General features: G+C 38.4%; 1 protein-coding gene across 4 annotated transcripts; it reads left to right on the top strand.

The window, feature by feature from the left end:
- Window positions 1-1,500: 1,500 nt before the first annotated feature.
- On the top strand, window positions 1,501-20,899 carry lnx2b (ligand of numb-protein X 2b). 4 transcript variants are annotated; one of them, XM_058397319.1, is made up of 10 exons: window positions 1,501-1,730; window positions 8,147-8,695; window positions 11,815-12,002; window positions 12,725-12,921; window positions 14,611-15,003; window positions 16,138-16,272; window positions 17,357-17,531; window positions 18,030-18,273; window positions 18,510-18,668; window positions 19,066-20,899. In XM_058397319.1, exons 2-10 carry the CDS (start codon window positions 8,301-8,303, stop codon window positions 19,199-19,201), a joined length of 2,022 nt encoding a protein of 673 aa, XP_058253302.1. In that variant the 5' UTR covers window positions 1,501-1,730; window positions 8,147-8,300; the 3' UTR covers window positions 19,202-20,899. The 4 variants fall into 4 exon arrangements, with proteins under 4 accessions (XP_058253302.1, XP_058253305.1, XP_058253306.1 ...); XM_058397322.1 differs by having other exon boundaries at window positions 7,953-8,695; XM_058397323.1 differs by lacking the exon at window positions 1,501-1,730 and adding an exon at window positions 1,802-7,781.
- Window positions 20,900-20,929: the final 30 nt, after the last annotated feature.

Below are 20,929 nucleotides of genomic sequence, written 5' to 3'. Positions count from 1 at the left end.
AGAAAACATACCTTAAATCATCCTTAAAGAAGGACCCGTATTTAATGGATTTATGTGCATTTAATGTGTTTTATAGTGATTTTCATGTAGCTGCAAGGTTTAGTGCGCAAATAAATCATACTGCATCATATGCAAATAAAGCCTTCTTTTGTTTATTTGCCTGACTGTATGATATGTGTGCATAATGTTCCTATTTTGCCTCAGGATAGAACATGATTGGGCGCTTTTACATATAATGGGAAAGCAATATTCATATTTTCTAAGTTATCTTGTCATTAATAAAACAAAATACACAACTTATGGTACATATCTTTACATTTTGTCCATACTGATTGAAACCACTTTTATAAAGCAATGTTTAGTAACCTGGGACAGTATGTTCAGGGACACATACTGTATGTTCATTAGTTTAGGTCGTAACATTCATCCTCAATCACCATTTTAAGAAACATAAAATGTTATTTATTTGTGTGATACATATTTATGGCATCAGTAAATCAAATGTCAATAACAGGTTTTTAATAATAATCTTCTCCAGTTGCATCATCAGCACATTATTGTAAGTCTGTTCTTCTAACTAAGATTTCTACAGCAAGCATAATTCACTAACTACAAGCAAAGTTTAGAAAATGTTCAATGTTTTCTAAATGCATAACCAACCTTCAATTGACATTCAATATGAACAGACTAATACTATTCAGCAGAAAACCACCACTAAAAGGGAAGCAACATAAAACAAGATCAGTTTATGGAATTTGTCTTATAAAAGTGATCGCATGCATATATTGTGTACATCATAAATATGTGTGATGAAAATGTTATAAACTTAAACAGAACAAAACAAAAAAACATTCAAACTACGTCATTTTTTCTGATTCAATTTTTTTTGGGTGGGGTGAGGTGAGGTGACCACGCCCCCTTATATGATGTCACATGAAAGAAGTCATGTTACTTTTACCGCGCTCGTGCACTGCAAAATTATCAGGGCAGAAAAGAAGTGCTGCTAATAGACTGTCCTTATGTACTATGTACTATAATATTCCCCAGTATACCTGAATTTACCCTGAAATTAAAAATGCCAACAAACTACCATTTTATCTGATGGAAAACACAACTCAACTATGAATGTGTGTTTAACAAACCCGACAAAAAGCCTTGAAATAAACCTTTTTTTTTTTCTTAAAAAGGGACATGCACTTTTAAAAAAAACTATAGACGAGCCATTTTATCACCTAAAACGTGTCAGTATGCGGTTCTTTACCTAATTATGTGATGCTGCAATTAACTGAACCGCAAAGCATGATGTAAACATTTATGGAGGGAACTGAGTCTTGCCCTAACAAAAATTCAAACAAAACTATAATATAACAAAAAAAAAACGCTTAAAGAAGGAGCTTAGGAAATACGTTAAAAGAAGGATTGTTTGGTCCTCGTGCCATGGTCGCGCGCTACACACTAGCGTGACGGCACACCTGGCCCTCTACCTGCGCACACTTCCTGTCCAAACGTCACTACCTGCAGGTTTGTTTTCGAAACTGCGTCGTCAACGGAATTAAACTACATGCAGGAATATCCCATGGACTCATTGTGGTTAACAGAGGCTAGATCACCTCCATAACAGCTCACTCTTTTTGTGAGGCTACTCTGTTTCAGCTAAAACAGGTCATTCCCCTCATTTCAGCTTCCAACTTCTTTGTTTTATTGCCCACTTCCGGAAAAGCCTCTCTCAGGTAAGGAGAGTTTCGGTATTTCCCGAGCAGGCAAGCGATATATTTCCTCACCGACGGCTAGCCTATACAATTTATATTAAAGTCACATATAATTTCGTTTGTCGTTATTTCGGTTTAATTAAGAATCGCTTGATGTCGGTTTAATGACCTGAAGGTGACGGTTTCGGTCAGAGCCTTTTATAAGGTCGATGAAGCACGCGCGTCAACGATAAAGAAATGTAATGAACAAATTTACATTCCAACCGAATATGGTGTTTATTTTATACTTTTCAATTGTATTTTTGCTTTATTAAAGTTTAGCCTGTTGTCTCGGTTGCGAACAGGTTCTTTGAGCCGACTGCTAAATGATTTATAGCGCTAGACTCAGGTGTCGGGTCAGTGGTTTGCACAATTGTGGCCCTAGGTCTTTCTCGTACACGTGTGTGTGTCATTTATGACTTTTGTGTAAAGCCGGTGGGGTTTACTAAGTAATATATAGAATATAATTATTTTGTCTACCTCCTTTATTGCCTTCTATTTGGCAAGTGTACTGTGTTATGCCATGCCATCATTGGGAATCTGTTGTCAGTTGACACTTAGAGGTGTGGACTGGAAAGGAAGAATTAGGGTATGATTGTATTTGTATTTATATTATACACCGATCAGGCATTTTGTTATGACCACCTGCCTGATATTGTGTTGGTCTCTATTTTGCTGCCAAAATAGCCCATCATGCTCTGTGTATTCTGAAACCTTTCTATCAGAACCAGCATTTACTTCTTCAGCAATTTCAGCAACAATAGCTCGTCTGTTGTATCGGATCACACGGGCCAACCTTCACTCCCTACATGCATCAATGAGCCTTGGCTGCCCATGACCACTCTTTTGATAGATACTGACCACTGTAGACCGGGAATACCCCACAAGAGCTGTAGTTTTGGAGATGCTCTGATCCAGTCATCTAGCCATCACAATTTGGCCCTTATCAAACCTCAAATCCTTACGCTTGCCCATTTTTCCTGCTTCCTAACACATCAACTTTGAGGACAAAATGTTCACTTGCTGCCTGATGTATCCCACCCACTAACAGGTGCCAGGATGAGGAGATAATCAGTGTTATTCACTTCACCTGCCAGTGCTCATAATGTTATGCCTGGGCGGGGTAATATGTTTATTTAATATGTTGTACAGACCAGATTGGTTCAGGCAGTGATGTGTACATCGAGATTTGTGGAAAGCATTGAAGGTGATGGTGATCTCCAGTGGTAGAATGATGAGACTTGTAGCCTCACTGCCCCCTTTTTTTTCTCTCTCTTGTGCTTGCTCATAAGAAATACATCATTTCTGTCTGAAATATAATTACAGAAGCGGTATGGGCAGCTATGGAGCTGTTTATTTATTTATGTAAGGTAGTGGTGGAGTGAGTGATTCATACTCTTCCTGTCAGATTGAGAAAAGCTTTTCAAACTGGCCACTCTCATTTACTTTGATTTACAAGTTTCTCTATAGGTGGTGGACAGCGGCATTGTTGAGTTATTAGGGTGCACCTCCTCCCTTTAAAATTGGAAAGCTACTTGATATTGACTGATGCTCAGAGAGTAGACAATATCTATGGTCCCTGCACAAAAATGGGCAACAGCTTGGTTGGGGATCTACTCTGCCACTTTTCTGTGTATATTTTTATCATCAGTAATATGAGACTGAATAATTGCACAAAATCTCTGGAGTGTTCCAAGCTCATTTAGGATTTCACCACTGCTAAAGCAAGACATGTTCTTGTTTTTTTTAATCCAGTTCACAGTTAATTAATTTGCGTGTGATGTTGGTAAAGGCTTCTGGTTTTAGCTGTATGGTTTTGTGTAAAATGGTTGGCAGCTTTACAGTATTATTGTAGGAAGCTGTAGAAATAGCTTTTAAACTTGCATTGACAATATCCCTTAATATATGATTCATGTCTTAGTATCAAGTGAATCATCACATTTTTGTTTGCTGTATTTTCCATGGCACCTACTGGTACACACTGACAGCACACTTGAATGAAGAGAAATACATATATCATTGTGTACACTCGAAGATGTTTATATAGACTACAAGTAAGAATGGATGGTAGTGGTATAGCTTTGGTATGGACTTAGCTGGTGATGAAGGACAAATATACCACATTAGCCAGGCTCTGGTTAACAAATAGATTAAATGGGCCTTATATACTGTGTCCTTAAAACCACACACTGCTCACTGGCTAAAAGGCCTACATGTAATATACTTTAGATTTATTTTTGTATTCACAGTTGTGTAGAAATTCATAGCACTAACCAGTGGTTTAGATTTATAGTGTGTTCATGCTTTGCTGTGTTCAGATCAATGTGCAATTAGGTTCCCACTTTTACGGTACCAATATTCATGTACACACTTATTGATTTAGCATATTTGAGTTGTTGGGTTCTAGGGTTAAACAGTGGTCATGCTTGAAAGCCATGGCTTTATAAAACTGTGGTTAGTAATGAGCAGACACTGAACCAAATCCCAGTAGCTTAGATTTTCCCAAGAGCTTTTATAGTCTCTATGGGCAGTTCTTGGTTTCATAACTCATTAGCTGTTTATTACACAGAAATAAAAGACCTGCCCTTTCCAAACATTTCTTGTATAATAAAGTCAGTGAGCTGTCTTGTTCTAAAAAAATATTAGATTATGTTCAAAACACTTCTTACGCTTGATATTATATCTCAGGTTTGCTTCATAAAGCTTTGGTTTTTACCAATTTTTTTATTTCCAGCATGTCTAACAACAAAATTTCTGATGAAAATACTTCATATTTGTGGGGGAAAACCAATGAACTACCAATGAAGACACACATGTAATCACTTTCTGTGATAGCTGTGAATGCACTTTGTTATGATGTCTTGGCCCAAATCTATGGTAATTTTGCGGGATTTGCATGTTTTTTGCTTAATATCTACAACTGCATAAACACAGAATCCTAGAGGGACTGTTCAGTTGGCCATCTGCAGGAGAGATGCACATAATACACAAAAAGAACAAAGTAGATAAAATGGCTTTGACTTATTTGTTGCGTATGTGAATTATTCCACCAACACCAAAAGTTCAATTTAATAAAGTAAACTAAACAATTAATTTTTTATGACATGGTCACTCATTTGGGCACGGAAGTGGCCATGTTATTCAGAATTATGCACAGCATTCTAAAAAAGTAGTAAGATTGACCCTGAGCAGAAAAGAACAAGACTGGCTTGAACAACATTTTCTATTACACTATTATATAAAAATGTAACAGTGATATTTTAAGCCTAGATGTCCAGGGACGTTGTATAATTTTGTTCACGTTGTACAGACATGGTTAAAACCATGCTTAAATGTTTTTTAAGTAGTTATTTTTAAGATTTTGTGTTGTCTTTCCAAGAGAGAATAAAAACAGTGAGCCACTTCCTGTAATGACTTAAGGAGATTCTGTTTGTCCACCCTTGGTCCCTTTCTACATGCAGAACATTTTAAACTCCTTTATATTCTTAGCTTTGTGTGAATGTGTATTTCTCTTTTAACTTGTGTTAGTTCAGACCACAAGTTTTAAATAGGCACTTTAAAATCTGGAGGCAGTCATTTATTTTTTGTTTCTTTAGGAATTTCTGTGCTGATCTGGTTCGACTCATATTGTTTAAAGCTTAATCTATGGTTAAGTCTGAACCTCCTGCCAGAGGCAATTAGGTTTTGGTTTGAAATCTCCTTGTACTTAGCAGAATTTATGATACCATTAGTCTTCATAAGAATCCCTGAAACACCCGCCACTAAACAGCCCCAAGGCATCAATCAGTTTTACTTGTTTGCAGTTCCTTATTATCACCAAACATTCTGAAGTTGTGCAAAAAAATTGTGATTTTGGTCTCATCTGATCACAGCATTCATTTCTAGTCTATTATAGAATTAACATTAGCTAACAGCTACATTATATTGCCAAAGGTTTTGGGACACCCCGCAAATCATTAAATTCAGGTGTTGTTGGGCTTAACCCCATAGATCCATTGAAAGGATCTACAGCATACAAGACATTTTGGACCATTTCATGCTCCCAACTTTGTGGGAACAGTTTGGGGATGACCCCTTCCTGTTCCAACATGACTGCACACCAGTGCACAAAGTAAGGTCCATAAAGACATGGATGAGCGAGTTTGGTGTGGAGGAACTTGACTAGTCTGCACAGAGTCCTGACCTCAACCTGATAGAACACCTTTGGGATGAATTAGAGCGGAGACTGTGATCCAGACCTTCTCGTCCAACATCAGTGCCTGACCTCACAAATGCACTTCTAGAGGAATGGTCAAAAATTCCCATAAACACACTCCTAAACCTTGTGGAAAGCCTTCCCAGAAGAGTTGAAGCTGTTATAGCTGCAAAAGGTGGGCCAACTCCATATTACATTCATGTACATGTAAAGGCACATGTCCCAAAACTTTTGGCAATATAGTGTAGCTAGTAATGCAGCTGAAAGTTGCTAACAAAGCTACAGTTTACAGGGTTTTATATATGGTGTATTTTTGTTGTTTATTTTGTGCAGTTGTTTGTTGACACCCATATGTGTGTCTTCCCCAAAGATTGTTGCCACTAAGTTGTACACAGTTGTATAGGATGTTTACATATGCTGTAGAATTTCCCTTCACCGGAACTAAGAGGCTCAAACCTAATGCCCTGTGCACAAAATGAGGTCCATGAAGACATGGTTTGTCATGGTTGGTGTGTAAAATCTCAAGTGGCCTGCACTGAGCCCTGACCTCAATCCCCACTGAACACCTTTGGGATGAACTGCAGCGCCAGACCTCCTCACCCAACATCAGTACCTGACTTTACTAATGCTTTTGTGTCTAAATGATCACAAATACTCCCCCCCCGCCATGCTCCAAAATCTAGTAGAAAGCCTTACCAAGATAAAAGTGGAACAAAATCTGAAAATGTTGAGAAATCACAAATGTGTGTGGTTGATGTACCTCATTCTAATATTCAGGGTGATTGTTGTACCTTGATGTACTAAATACATCATATTGCTATTTTAGCAATGCACCCCATCATTTTTGTACAAAGTTAGTTAGGTTAGCAGACTGATGTGTTAGACATGCTAGATTGAGATGAAGCTGTTTGATGCTATCAGTGTCGTTTGGCCTGTTGGCTTAGCTTTCTGTATTTATTTAATTGTTTGCCTAAAAGGTTTATGTTCACTTATATTAGAAATCAGTACAGGCTTTGTATAGCTTTGTTGAATTTTGTTAATTTTCATTATAAAGAATGCTTCAAATATTGCATGTGAGAAAACCGACACCATACTCCTACGGGAGGGGTGAGATCACTTGACTGTTGCCTTGTTAAAGTAAAGCTAGATTCATCATTCAGTAACTACATGCTTTTTGGTCATTGACCTCTGGCAAAAAGAGTATTTCATAGTTTCCACCACAGTTGTCGATTTATAGCGCTGCTGCAATAGCCCTTGAATGTAAATTAAAATCCAACAGATTTATCATCAGTCTGTCTACCTGTGCATGTTTATTTATAGGGTTTGTTCTGTTTGGTTTTGGAAATGAAGCTGTGACATTTGAGCTAGATTTACCACCTTGAAAGGGCATACCTCATTTTGGCTGCTGTTTTAGTGACAGCCTGTCACTAAACAGGGAGTATGTGCAAAGTCTACATTTCATTCATAGAGGTGGAGAGGCTCGCATCCAAAATGAAATGCTTACACATGGGTCATGTTGATCTTCCACCACCACTTAATGGAACACTCTTCCTTGTGCAATATCAGCACATGAACTCCCCCCTTCTCCCATCACACACACACATACACACACACACACACATAACTTGACCCCTCCTCCTGTCTGTATGGCAAGACACTAAACACCGCTCTCCACTCTGCTTCAGTCTAGCTAGTCACACGGTTCTCTCTGGCTGCGTGGTTTTTGTGTACATACAGTTTTTAGTTTCACTCAGCCTCAAGGCAGTCACCATAGCTGAATTTCAGTCTCTCTTTTTGCATGGAGTGGTTTCTAGAAGTCTGTCATCATTTGCTGTGAGGTGGGTGGAAAACCTAAACATTTACTACCACAAATGCATAGAGGAAATGATTTGTTTGTTTACGGTGGAGGAAAATGGGGAAGCTAAATGGAACTGGTCATGTCGATATGTTTCTTTGGATATGAGTTTGTGACTGTAATTCCTTTTTTTGTGATGTATTATGACCTTCAGAAATTTGCAAGTCAACTGTGGCGTTCAATCATGCTGTGATTCCTGAGGAAACTTGTTCTGAGGATACAGCTGCCCCTCTTTCTCTGCATATTCTTGCTGTTAAGTGGATTTGTGTCATTTCCTGTCCAGCCAGGCGGGAGCCAAAAAAAACCCTCCACTAGCCACACTTTTTCTTTGTTCTTTTTTTACACCAGAAATGTAAGATGAGGAGACAAAGAAAGCGGATGTCTCTTTCTTCACTGGACTGAGCGCTTTTCTCAGCAGATTTTGCGCCTGACAAGGTGTAGAGAGCGGGTGGAGATTTGAGGACACATCTCTAATCTAGAGCGAGTGAGAGCTCACTGGACCATGGCGGAGCAGAAGGCACAGGCATCACCGGGTAGTTTGACCTGGTCGCGTGTGTGCAAAGAGTGTGGGCAGTGCCATGAGAGCCAAGATAGTCACGTTTATGAGTACCAGGATGAAGTGGATGATGAGTTGGTGTGCCACATATGTCTACAGCCACTGCTTCAGCCAGTGGACACACCATGTGGACACACGTACTGCCTGCAGTGCCTGAGCAGCTTCTTGCGTGAACAGGACTTCTGCCCCGTGGACCGGCAGCGGGTGTCATTGCAACAGTGCCGGTCTGCCAGCCTGCTGGTGCGCAACCTGCTCGATAAACTCACCGTGCTGTGCCCTTTCCACAACGAGTGCCAGCAGAGCATGCAGCGCTGTGAGCTACAGCCTCATCTACACAACAGGTCAGTATATAAGGTACACCATGAACCATATAAAGTGTCTGTGGAATACAGGAACATGATAATCAACCTTAAAATGGCAGTTAAAATCATTTAATGAATATTTTAGCTCAGGACTGCATGTATGTCATTTGTTTTTTTGCATACATACTTCCGAAAAGTCCCAGTGTAATAGTTTTATGCATACAATATTGTGTATTGAACTAAATTCTGTATGATGTATTACTGAACACAATTAAATGATCCACAAAGAAAATATTACCACACAACTTGGGGAAAACTTTAGTCATATTATATTAGTATATCAGTAACCCATGCTTATTATATCTTGACATTAACAAAGATTATTTCCTCCACTGCACTCATACACACTAAGCTCTGCCTTTGCCAGCATTCTTGAAAACTCCCCAAGCCCAATGTCCAGTCATAGGTGAACATTAGACTTTAAAAGAAATATAGATATGTTTATTGCATAATTAGCTACTAATTTTATTTTGTGAAAGCAATCGGTTATGGCCATACAGGTCTTCATTTAATTTGTATGGGTAGAATTTTAAAGTCAAAACTCCTGTAACCAGCCATGACAATTGATTAGACAAATGATATGCATATAGCTGCTGGTCTGTATCACTGACCATTCATTCATTCATGCACCTACAGTAAGACCATTATCCTAGTTCGAGTTGTGGTGGATTCAGAGCCTATCCCAGAAACAGTGGGCACAAAGCTTTTGCTGTCTGTCATCAGCTAAAATGTCCATTTTTTAAAATCTGTTTTTACTGTTCATCCTAAAGTGTTACATGGAGTGAAGACATGTATGACCACATTATGTGTCAATTCTGTATGTGCTTCCTCAAACAAGCCAGTGGTATTGATAAAACAGAAGCTGATTATATTTCAGTGCTCATGCAATGTGCTACTAAGCATGAGGTCTCGATTCAGCCACTATTTTGGATGACATTTGCTGGCCAATAGAGCATGGTTAAGGCTCACAGAACTTTTTAATTTGTAGTTCATCCACTTATTCAAATTCCATTCACTTGTTGAAAAAATGTGCCAAAGGTTAAAAGCAAGAACTTCATTCATTTATGGACTTTGTCCTGGTCAGGGTTGTGGTCTATCTGATGCCTATCCCAGGAACACCTGGAGAGAATGTCAGAGTCCATTGTAGGATACCTGGCATTCACACACACATACACACACTCACAATTTAAAATCAACAACCCACATACCAGCATGTTTTGGTAGATGCAGGAATTTGGCAAAGCCCACACGAACATGGGGCGAACATGCAAAACTTCACACAGACAGTAACCTGAGCTCTGACCACCCTTAAAGCAAGAAATGTATCTTCAAGCTGCCCTCATCCGCATACATGAGCGAACACATGCACAGTTTTGTTTACTTCCACCCAGGGATGGCCGTGGCATTGATGGGATTTGTTGAAATTCTAATGATGTACAAAGAAAAGTTTTCATCCTATCATTTATGACAGAAGTCTCAGGGTTCTACCACAATAAGTGTTCAGGGAAGAGAGCTTTATGCTTTTTGGTTCCAAGTGGATGATGTATTGGTGAGTCACAAATAATAGCTATGTGACAAACGTAAGTGGTAAGAGCAAACTTGTATTAGGTGGTATTGTAGTTAACAACAATAAAAGTTCAAAAGTGTTATTATTTAATTAATAAGAACGGTTGGCAGATTGCTGTGGTTTTATTATTATTATTATTAGTAGTAGCAGTAGTATTTTATTTGTCCTTTTTAAAACTATATTTGGCATAGACACGACTCGGTGTAGTGCTTGGATTGATTTCATTATTCAGTCAAAAGCTGAAAAGAGGTGTTTTTGGTTCTAGTCTTAAGATATTTCTGTGTTTGGAAATTATATAGTCAGTTTTCAGAATAAGTGCATATTCTTGTCAAATTTTTAGGTAAATGCTGCGCCAAATGGTTTTGTGGTTAGATATATGGTTAAAAGTAGCCAGATTGGATCAGATTGCTCATCAATTATTACTCTGTCTAGAAGCAGAGTTGTTCTGTATTACTATATCCAGTATAATTACACAATGGTTTACATATTTTGTATTTCCCCCCTGAAAAAAATGGCTGAAAATCATGCTCGTGCATCTTTGGAATGTAGCTTGTCTCAGTAGGGTGGGTGCAGAGATTTGACTAAGCTTATCTGGAAAGCTAAATATAGAAAATAAAACTGATATGATCAATTTGAGAAATCTGATTGTGGCTCTTAAATCATGTAATAAACTGGGAACCAAATGATGGTGGGGGTCTGACAGTTGTTTTAGGCCAGGCGTGGGCTTTATTTGTTGCAACCCTTATCATCAGTCATTAAACAAGACATTTCCATTTTGTGAGATGCTATAAGGAATATCATGTGCATGCTATCTGGAATATCATTGGACGCAGTCACTTTTTCTGGGCCCCAGCATTGGCTTGGCCTTTAACTTATCATCTGACCCATCATCTGTGATGTAATGTTACGGTCTAAAGGTTGTTTGGAAGGTAATTTATGTGGGCTGGAGAGGCTCAGAGTAAACACACAGCAAGCAGGGAGTGTTCAGGAAGGCAGAGGAGGAGGAGGAGGAGGACATTTACTCGGTCAGACCTGATCCTGATCTAGTCTGACCTGTCAACTCGGTCTTCCTGCAGTGGAGTAGAATAGCCACTCGTTTTCCTTTCACTCTCTTACTATGTGACAAATAAGCCAAAGTCTTCCTCTTCATTCAGCCAACAGAGAAACAAGGCCTGTTGAGACAAACACTGACATGTGCTTGCAAGTTTTCATGTAGCACTGTAAGAAATGAATGTACATTAATTTCACCACTCCTGTGTGACGTTTATTTGCGAATTTTACGACATGGATACATCTTGGTTATTAGTAGTCACTGGTACTGCCATTCCATAATGAATGTTATGTAGGTTAATTACTAGCATACCACAGAGTAATGAAGCATGCTCGCTAATGAAGCATGCTTGATTTCCTTTTCCTCCAATTCCCATGTCTGGATTTCTGTGCTCTGTGTTCTGTCTTTCTCACACTGTCTTTCAGCCCCCCTTATCTTTTGTCTCATTCTGTTGGTTCTCCTTCACTTCCTCCTTTCCAGATGCCCTGCATTCAGACGGCTCAGGGAAGAAGCCGAGAAGAGGAAGAGACCCTCCTGGAATGAGTTCAAGGGAAGCAAGACAGAGGAAGAATCAGAAACCAAATCCAACCCAACACCCACACGTACTAATTCTCGTGGCCCCCCAGAGCCTGGCATGGTCAACCCTGCCTTCGAGGAGGCAGATGATGGTAAAGCCATTCTGTTATTCTTTCCAAACTAAAACCCAAATATGTGTAACAGGTCTTTCCCACATTAAACGGAATCTTGGAATTCATTATGAATCCTGGATGAATGGTTTTGTATAAATTAACACACAAAAAAATGTTTACAATTATTAGTTCTCATGACTTTGAATGAAATGTGCACATTCCAGAAAATAGTGGGGATCACTGATGTTGTTTAATTAACACCTTGTCAGTTTGTTTTAGTTAAGAGAAGAGAAGTGTGAAAGGACCTACAGAAACTAGTGAAAGAGGAGGAAATGGATTTGTAACTGTGTTGACTCTTGGTTAGAAAACAAAACAGCTGGTGTCATTAATGAGGCAGTTCCTTATGTGGGAGGAAAGTTTGGGATTACTGGGAAATCTCAGTGATATCATACTGCTGAAGCAGTCATCTCATTATCACTGTCTGCTGTCTGAGGACATGTCTACACCGTGTCTTTCACTGGATCATTCATTCCTGCATGTCACGGAAACAAAAAAACATGAAAAAGTCACATGGCAACTAAGGATTATTATAGACATAACGTTGTCACCCTTGTCTGTTCTGTAAATGAGTCATTCATCTAACTGATGATTATACAAACTGAAAAGTCAGTGAGTGATGAAGTCAATTTGGACATTAGAATTTTGAGAAAGTGCTTCAGTGTGTTGTATTTGAAATTTGTACTTGATGTTCTCTCTTCTAGGAGCTCCCCTCAGGTCCAGTCTCGTTGCAGAAGCAAACATTGTCGAGCTGCTTCGTGAGGAACCAGGGGAAGATTTGGGTTTGCGCATAGTTGGTGGAAAGGACACACCTTTGGGGAATATTGTCATTCAAGAGATTGTGCGTGACTCAGTGGCTGCCCATGATGCCAAACTCACCCCAGGGGATCACATTCTAGAGGTGAGACACATTAGCTCATTGCATGTCTGTTTAGAAGAGATCAGGTTTAACTCCCTCTAGGATTTCTCTGTGCCATAACAATATCATGTCTTTTCTTCCTTACCCGAGTATGGGTTCACACCCATTGTACACAGAAAGTTTGCATTCCAGCCAGGTGCTTGGATGAAGGACATTTGACTATATTTGCTAAATGTTGTGAAATGTGCTGTAGTTGGCAGTGAATATGTCATGCAAGCAGTGGTCTCAATACTTTTATTAACACAGCCATAATGATGTACAGTAGTAGCTTACAAGAAATAAACCTACAAAGTAACATAACTCTCTCCTCTGTATGTATAGATGAAGTGTATTTTGTCCACATGCAGATTAAGCTGTGGGCTGTACTGCTGTTAATCTGTTGAATAATAGGATAAACTCTGCTAATAGTCAGCAGGAAAATATTTTCCATACTTCTTTGAAAAAAGCTTTTTGTTCAGAGGTTAATGTTTGTAGTTTCTTACCATAGGCTTAGTTACACAATGACTCATTAAATAGAAAACAAAACCGTTTTGGCTTAGTCTTAACATTGCTTGGTTATATATATATATATATATATATATATATATATATATATATATATATATATATATATATATATATGTATGTATGTCATTATTTATTACATTTCATGAATTGAACCATAATGAAAGTGGAGATTTTTTTTGCCAACACACACGTTTAGAAATTTAATGATTATGTGTTTAAGATACATCATGTTCAAGTACACAGAGTTTTAACCTTTGAACTTGGTTAGGTTTTGGCTTGGTTAAATTTTGCAGCTTTGCCCAGTAAAATGTGCTTTACTTAGATTACTTATTAATTTTAAAAATACTAGCATTGTGTTTGCATGCTTTTTTTTTTAGGATATTTGGGTTATTTATTTAGTGGAGCATTTTTTTTCTTCTGCCATTTGTTCTTTTTCTGCACACAGTTTTATTCCTCTCCTTTCACATCCAGACCTCTGCTAGGATTTCTGCCCCTGGCAGTTGGGGAATGCAGTGCCACAGAAAACCAAACCAATATGACTGGCCTTGCATACAGTCAGGCTGTTTCAGGCAAAATGAATGGATGCATTTTACTCATCCTGGCCCCCCCTTAGTCCAATCAGATATGCTGGAAATCTGAACAAGGCCTCTTTGCTCTTTGCCTCATCAGGCTCTCTGAAATTCAGCTGTAACCTAAGTTGTGCATTTTGACTTGATCTGATCTGATTGAGGCAGAAGAGAATAGATTTATCAGGTCTTGATATACTTGCATCACTCATCAATGAATCACCTTTCAAGTAGGGATTTTTTAAAACCTGTGCAGGAATCCTTATTGGGATACACACTCATAAATAAGATCATTGTTTTAAGATCACCAGAGGTATGCATTCAAAGGATCTTACAGGATGTTGAGGTCACTTCTGAAATAAATATTCCCACAAGGTGGATCATTTTGCAGCTGTTTTGACATGGGACAAGTTTTACGTCTCAAGTTTACATTTCTGGCAGAAAAAATCATAGAGTTAATACTACTGTGTTATGCATACATTTGGAGGTGAAAATAGATTATCTAACTATGTTGTCTTTGTACATTCTGAGGCTCGGCATACTGTGTAAGGGCGCTTTTAAGTAATTACATTTTGTGTGGATTTTTTTGTGTTTGCAGGCAAACGATGTGAGCCTTGCCTCTGTCCCTCATGCACAAGCTATTGCTGTTCTGCGGAGGCCATGTTCTGTTCTCAGGCTTACTGTTATGCAAGAGAAGGGCTTCAAGCCAAGGCCCGAGCACCACATGCAGCCTTCTTCCTCTCCTATGGTTCAACCATCACACAATCCGGGCACAGTGATCCAGGTGGCGCTGGTGAAGCGCGAGCGCTCCGAGCCCCTCGGCATCAAGCTTATCCGCAAATCAGATGAACCGGGTGTCTTCATCCTTGACCTATTGCCAGGAGGCCTGGCTGCCAAAGATGGCAAACTGCGCAACAATGACAAAGTCCTGGCCATCAATGGCCATGATTTGAGACATGGAACACCAGAGAGCGCTGCTCAGATCATCCAGGTACTGGGAGGAAGGAGCTATGCCCTAATTTAAAGGTTCTAAAAGCACCCACTGCTCTGCACATTTTAGTGTTTCGAATGCTCCTAACACACCTCATTTAACTAATCAGTTAACTGAACAGCCCTCTCTGACTTGGCTGTATTAGTGCAGAAATGCATTAAAATGTGCAGGGCTTGGTATACCAAGAACAGGGTTGAGAATGTGTCCTAAATAATGAGTCTTGTTGTGTGACCATGTATAGCACCATAAATATCTAGCATGAACTGATTTATAAAGTTTAAAGTTTATAAAACTACACATTTTGTTACAAACAAAAAAGTGTTGATCTAGAAGCAAAAACTTGATGTAATGATGGCTTGGAATTGTATCTATACAGTAACTCGATTTATTATTGATTATTGTCTTGACTATTGACGCTATTATTATTGTGTGTGTATGTATGTATGTATGTATGTATGTATATATATATGTATATGTATATATATATATATATATATGTATATATATATATATATATGTATATGTATATATATATATATATGTATATATGTATATATATATATGTATATGTATATGTATATATATATATATATATATATATATATATGTATATATATGTATATATATATATATGTATATATATATATATATATATATGTATATATATATATATGTATATATATATATATATATGTATATATATATATATATATATATGTATATATATATATATATATATATATATATATATATATATATATATATATATATATATATATATATATATAATATGCTTTGCTGATTACTTTTACATGTGTGAAGTAAATATGCGTATACCCATACATGCTGTAGCAAGACACCATTTTGAAATGATGTAATTAAGATAAGGTATACGTTCCACAGCAATGAATGAAAGGCCACAAATTTTAACAATCTAATAATCATTGGTTAAAATGAAGCAGTCAGATTTAAAATAATTGACTGATGTGTGAAACTACTGTGATAAAGAGCTGAACCTGTTTGCATAACTTGTCTTAGATGTTGTGATTTCATCCATCAGCAGAACATTGTGTAATTTGGGTGTCTCACTTTAAGTAACATGACAAGCTTTATCTGGTTGTTGTGCATGACCAGGCAAGTGAAGTACGAGTGAATTTTGTGGTGATGAGGCAGCCAGAGTCCACTGAAGAGGGAAGTGAGCTGCAGAGCAGAGGAGCCAGGAGAGGTGCCGAGACCCAGTATTTCAGACGGCGCTCTACATTTATGAAGGTAAACTTTATTGTGTTTGTGTTATAATTGTGTAATAATGCTGTGGTTAGAATAACCTGATGAGATGATGGTCTTTAGCTGCATTTCCACTGTAAAGCCAAATTGTTGTTAAAAATATATATGCAATAAATTATGCTGGTGTATCTGTTAAATGATTATTTTAATGACATACAGGAGACTGTTCATATGATGGCATTTAAGAGCAATCTGAGCATCCGTGCTTATGGAATTCAGTTTCTCTCTATTCAGTCCTACAGTAGAAAAGAGGCTGTTTTTCCAGCTTGAGGCTGAGAAACCCAATGCTGGTCATCTGGTCTGGTCAGCTTATACTTTAAAGTCCAGTGCTACCATGTGGCTGTGTGTATGTTTCTCATCTCTCTCCATTAAAGCACTCTTCACACTGCCTTCTGTCACACCTTGCTTCCGTGTCACTTCCTCACTGGCTTTGGAGGTGAAAGCTAGAGGCAGCAGATGCAGGCTGGTGAGGGTGAGATTAAAGCAGCTAGCCTCTATCTTTGGACCTTGCCCATGATCAAAAGGCTTAGGGTGCTGCTTTCTCTCTCCCTTTCTGCTGGTTAGTTTGTGGCTTGGGATCAAAGCTGGTGACAGTTAGCTTTCGCCTGCAGAGTTGAAGCCTTTACTCTTGTTGGGAGGGAGGGTCCCCTGCTGAGTAGGAAAAGGCCCCCAACACCCCTTCTGGAGTTCCCCAGACACTGGGAGAAGATAGTGAAGCCGTGGCTTTTGCCACTAGTCATGAGTTATGATGGCAGTGTGTCAGGCCCTTCACATTATCACTTGTCTCCATTTCTAGCAGTATCTAGAACAGAGGAGTGTTTGTTTTTACAAATGTTTTCACCACAGGACTCAGACACGTCTCTTGAGTTTCACTTTTTTCACTCAACTGTGCTCTAAAGGCAGCACTGATTTTATCCATGACTTTAGGGTGGGGGCTGGGTAGATAGTGAAATGTAATGTAAGCAATTTTATGATCAATTCTTTATAGTAATTGAAATCCATTTTGTTTGAGATTCCACAGAGGGCATAAGCGTGTTTGTGTGTGTGTTTTTGTGTATTTGTGTGTTAGGATCCTCCTGGTGGATTCTCCAGTCAGGAAAAGACTGTGAGTGTGAAGAAGGAGCCACGGCATTCACTAGGTATCACAATCGCTGGTGGGAGAGACGGCCGCAGTCGTCTGCCTGTGTACATTACCAGTGTGCAGCCAGTAGGCTGCCTGCACAGAGATGGTATCATCAAACCAGGTTTGACATTTTGATACTTCTTGCTAAAAGGAATAGATGCATTAAGAGGAGAGATTACAGTGTCACAGATTTGACTCTTTTGGGCCTCACTAACTTTTACACTATTAATATCAAGCGTGTCTACATGCACACTGAAAAACGTCAGCTGAATTCAACAATACAACAATATTTTCAACCATAAAAACTCTAAAATAAATATTTAAACTTGAGCTGAACTATTAGCAGCCAACAGTGTGCTTTCAGCCTCAAGAAATAGTTATACACTATACACATACTACCACCTCACTACTTGAAAGTGTAATTAAACAAATAGTTTCAATACTTTTGGCAAAAAATCAAATAAATGGGTAATGTAGTCTAGTTTTCCTGCTGTATAATGTATTCATGAATGTGTGTTGATTAAATTGCCAACATCAGATCACACAGACACACACACTGTAATACTGCAGTCTTCATGGACATGCTTATTGGTAATTGTATAAATGTGTTTTTGCTCAGGTGATGTGTTGCTGAGCATCAATGCCGTTGACCTGACCCAGCTGACTTATAATGAAGCCGTGTCTGTGCTGAAGACACAGGCAGCCCAGAACTCCGTGACGCTACGCGTCATCCGCACCCTTGCAGATGAGGAAGAGCAGGATGCAGAGGCAGCAAATCAAGAAGAAATGGACACAACGGAAAACCCCAGAGAGGGTGATATCAACTGGTCCCCTCTGTGGACACACTGGCTGGGCCTACCCAGGTAAGGAATGGACATGGTACAGTAAAGGATTTCTGCCATCCAGACATTTTAAAATGTCTCTTATAATATTGATTATTCCATAGCTCCAGTTATCTTGACTTGCTACTAGACATGCAATAAAATGCTGTGATTTAGTGGCTTTCCTTCTTGTGTGCTGTTTTGAAAGCACTTATTGTGTCAGAGTCTCTCTGAATGCCGATATATATAAACATGTTCATTTTCTTTTCATTCACAAGCCACATGCACTGGTGTCGTGACATTGTGCTGTTAAAAACCAACAACGAGAGCTGGGGCTTCAGCATTGTGGGAGGATACGAAGAAAGTCGAGGTCAACAGCCCTTCTTTATAAAAACCATAGTACCTGGAACTCCCGCCTACTTTGATGGTCGACTCAAGTATGTTGTTTTTTTGTTTTTTTTTTTAAATGAAGGATTATCAGCAGTGCATGACCTAACATACTTTTGTAGTTAAATAATGGCAGCATTCATTTCAATATCAGGTCGTTTGGAATCGTCTAGCACTGGTTGTCTGGAGTTGTATAAGCTTGAATTTATTCATTCTACTGATTCTATTTATTTATTCTACTGAAGTTGCTTGCTTTGGTTAAAAGGTAAAATCTGTTTAGGATTACACCACATTTTCATTGACTCACTACTACTCTGTTTTGGTGGTAGTAAGTTTAAAATGTTTGACGTAATCCATTCATTTTGCCTACAGAATTTAAGAGATTTTTCTAGACAATCTTCTAGAAATTGCTAGAATATTAATATTTTTCTTTGTACTTTGCTGCAGGTGCGGCGATGAAATTGTGGCCGTAAATGGAGCTACTACAGTGGGCATGAACAATTCATCCCTGATTCCTATGCTGAAGCTTCAGAGGAATAAAGTCACACTCACTGTAGTATCCTGGCCTGGCAGCCTCGTATAACATGAGTGTTCTTATTGGTTCCTGATGTGACTTTTTGAAACTCGTTTAGGAAAACCCCTTTGTGGAAGTGTGCTTACTGGAGTGATGATAGTTAAGTACAATACCCTAAAGCACAGACTCTGCAAACCATTTGTGCACCATCAGTTTCTAATTCCAGATCATCAACAAATATTGTATAGTCTTACAAAACATTTATTTTCCTTGAGTAACTACAATCATTTTCACCTGCTTTTGTTTTGGGAACATGCACCAGTGCTGTACTATGGTCTGACTGGGTGAGTTACAGGAATGACCACTACAAAGACACACTTTAAATGAGCTTGGTGATTTCTGTTACACTAGCACTAATGGAGACACTAGGTGTGAATGCTTTCTGATACTCCATAAAATGGGACCATACCAAAGTCTTGTTAGTATTTTAATCCTGTAAGTGAATATTGTTAGATATTTTTACTGTTCTTACGCAGTTTTGTGAACATATCTGGTCTTTCTGGTGGCTGTTGCTTGGTGATGTCTGTTAAACTCTGTAGGTCATGGCTATTTAGAGTATCCTGATTCATTCTGTTTAAGCATCTTGATTTGACTTGTATATGTATAGAAACCAACTGCCTTAATTGCTATGATACCAAAAATGCCATTTTAATTTCATTTGTTGTTGTTTTTTTTTTTTCTTTCAAATCTGAATATATGCTGTTTTCTGCTTTCCTTGCAGTGACAGAAAAGGGCTATTTCCAAAAGTATATATTAAATTTCTGATTTTCTTTGAGATAGCTAGTAATTTGGACTCTTTTACACACTATTTCTCCTCAGCCACAAGTTACATGCTTCTGATGGAAAGCTTGTATTAAAATCCAGGAGAGCTTTGCCTTTCTTCCCTGTATATATTCTGAATATTTATGCGTAGTGACTGTTTAGAAACTATTGCTGGCCCTTTTAAATGTGAAGAGCATGTTTTTGTGAAATCACACACACAAAAAACACACCTGTTTAGGTGGTAAGTCTTATCCTCACCACTCTTGACTGTATGGGAAACTGAAGGACAGAGAATGCAGAATATAAAATCAGCAGGGAATGTATTGTACGGTAAACATTTTTGTGTACAGTGTATGTTCATAGTAAAATATGTATAAGTTTAGGTTACAGAAGTAGTATATAATTAACACTTCCACATATGATTTGTACAGTATAAAAACAGTCCATAGAAGAGAGTAGTACTGATGTTACATTTTCAGTGCAATACAGTACCCCTGCCCTGAATATGACTTAGCCTGCCCTCTACAGGCTGCACATATTCCAGTTTAAGAGTTGAAGTTGCTCCAGTATTCCTAACATTCACTGAGACGAAGCAGTGGAGTTGTGTGCTGAACTGTGAGAAAGTGAATATGTCCTAAACTCACCTTGTTTTTCTTTATTTAAAACACATTTCACTGAAATCCAGCGACTAATCCCTGTATACTAAACAATTTCATCTCCTTGGCTTTAATGTAGGTCTTTTCACGCTTCGTCGACTCTTTGCTACACAAATTAGTGCACCATTTAATTTGAAAATTGTAAATTAGGAAAAACACAGCCTAACAATCTTCTATTTACAAATTTGTGTAAATCATATAAATAGTATTGAATGGAGGCTTATAATCAGCATTCATACTGGTGCTGGACCAAATTCAACCACACCACCCTCCTTCACTGACATTTGTACTTATTTCTCAGGTGATCAGATGCATGAAC

This window comes from Hemibagrus wyckioides, linkage group LG08 (genome assembly GCF_019097595.1).
Source record: "Hemibagrus wyckioides isolate EC202008001 linkage group LG08, SWU_Hwy_1.0, whole genome shotgun sequence".
Taxonomy (NCBI): Eukaryota; Metazoa; Chordata; class Actinopteri; order Siluriformes; family Bagridae; genus Hemibagrus; species Hemibagrus wyckioides.
This window is presented reverse-complemented; position numbering and strand designations above follow the sequence as displayed.

Coding starts and splice junctions, on each gene's coding strand:
- lnx2b (XM_058397319.1), top strand. CDS start 8,301: ATGGCGGAGCAGAAGGCACAGGCATCACCGGGTAGTTTGACCTGGTCG. Junction 8,696..11,814: donor CAGCCTCATCTACACAACAG/GTCAGTATATAA, acceptor CCTCCTTTCCAG/ATGCCCTGCATTCAGACGGC. Junction 16,273..17,356: donor GGCGCTCTACATTTATGAAG/GTAAACTTTATT, acceptor TTTGTGTGTTAG/GATCCTCCTGGTGGATTCTC.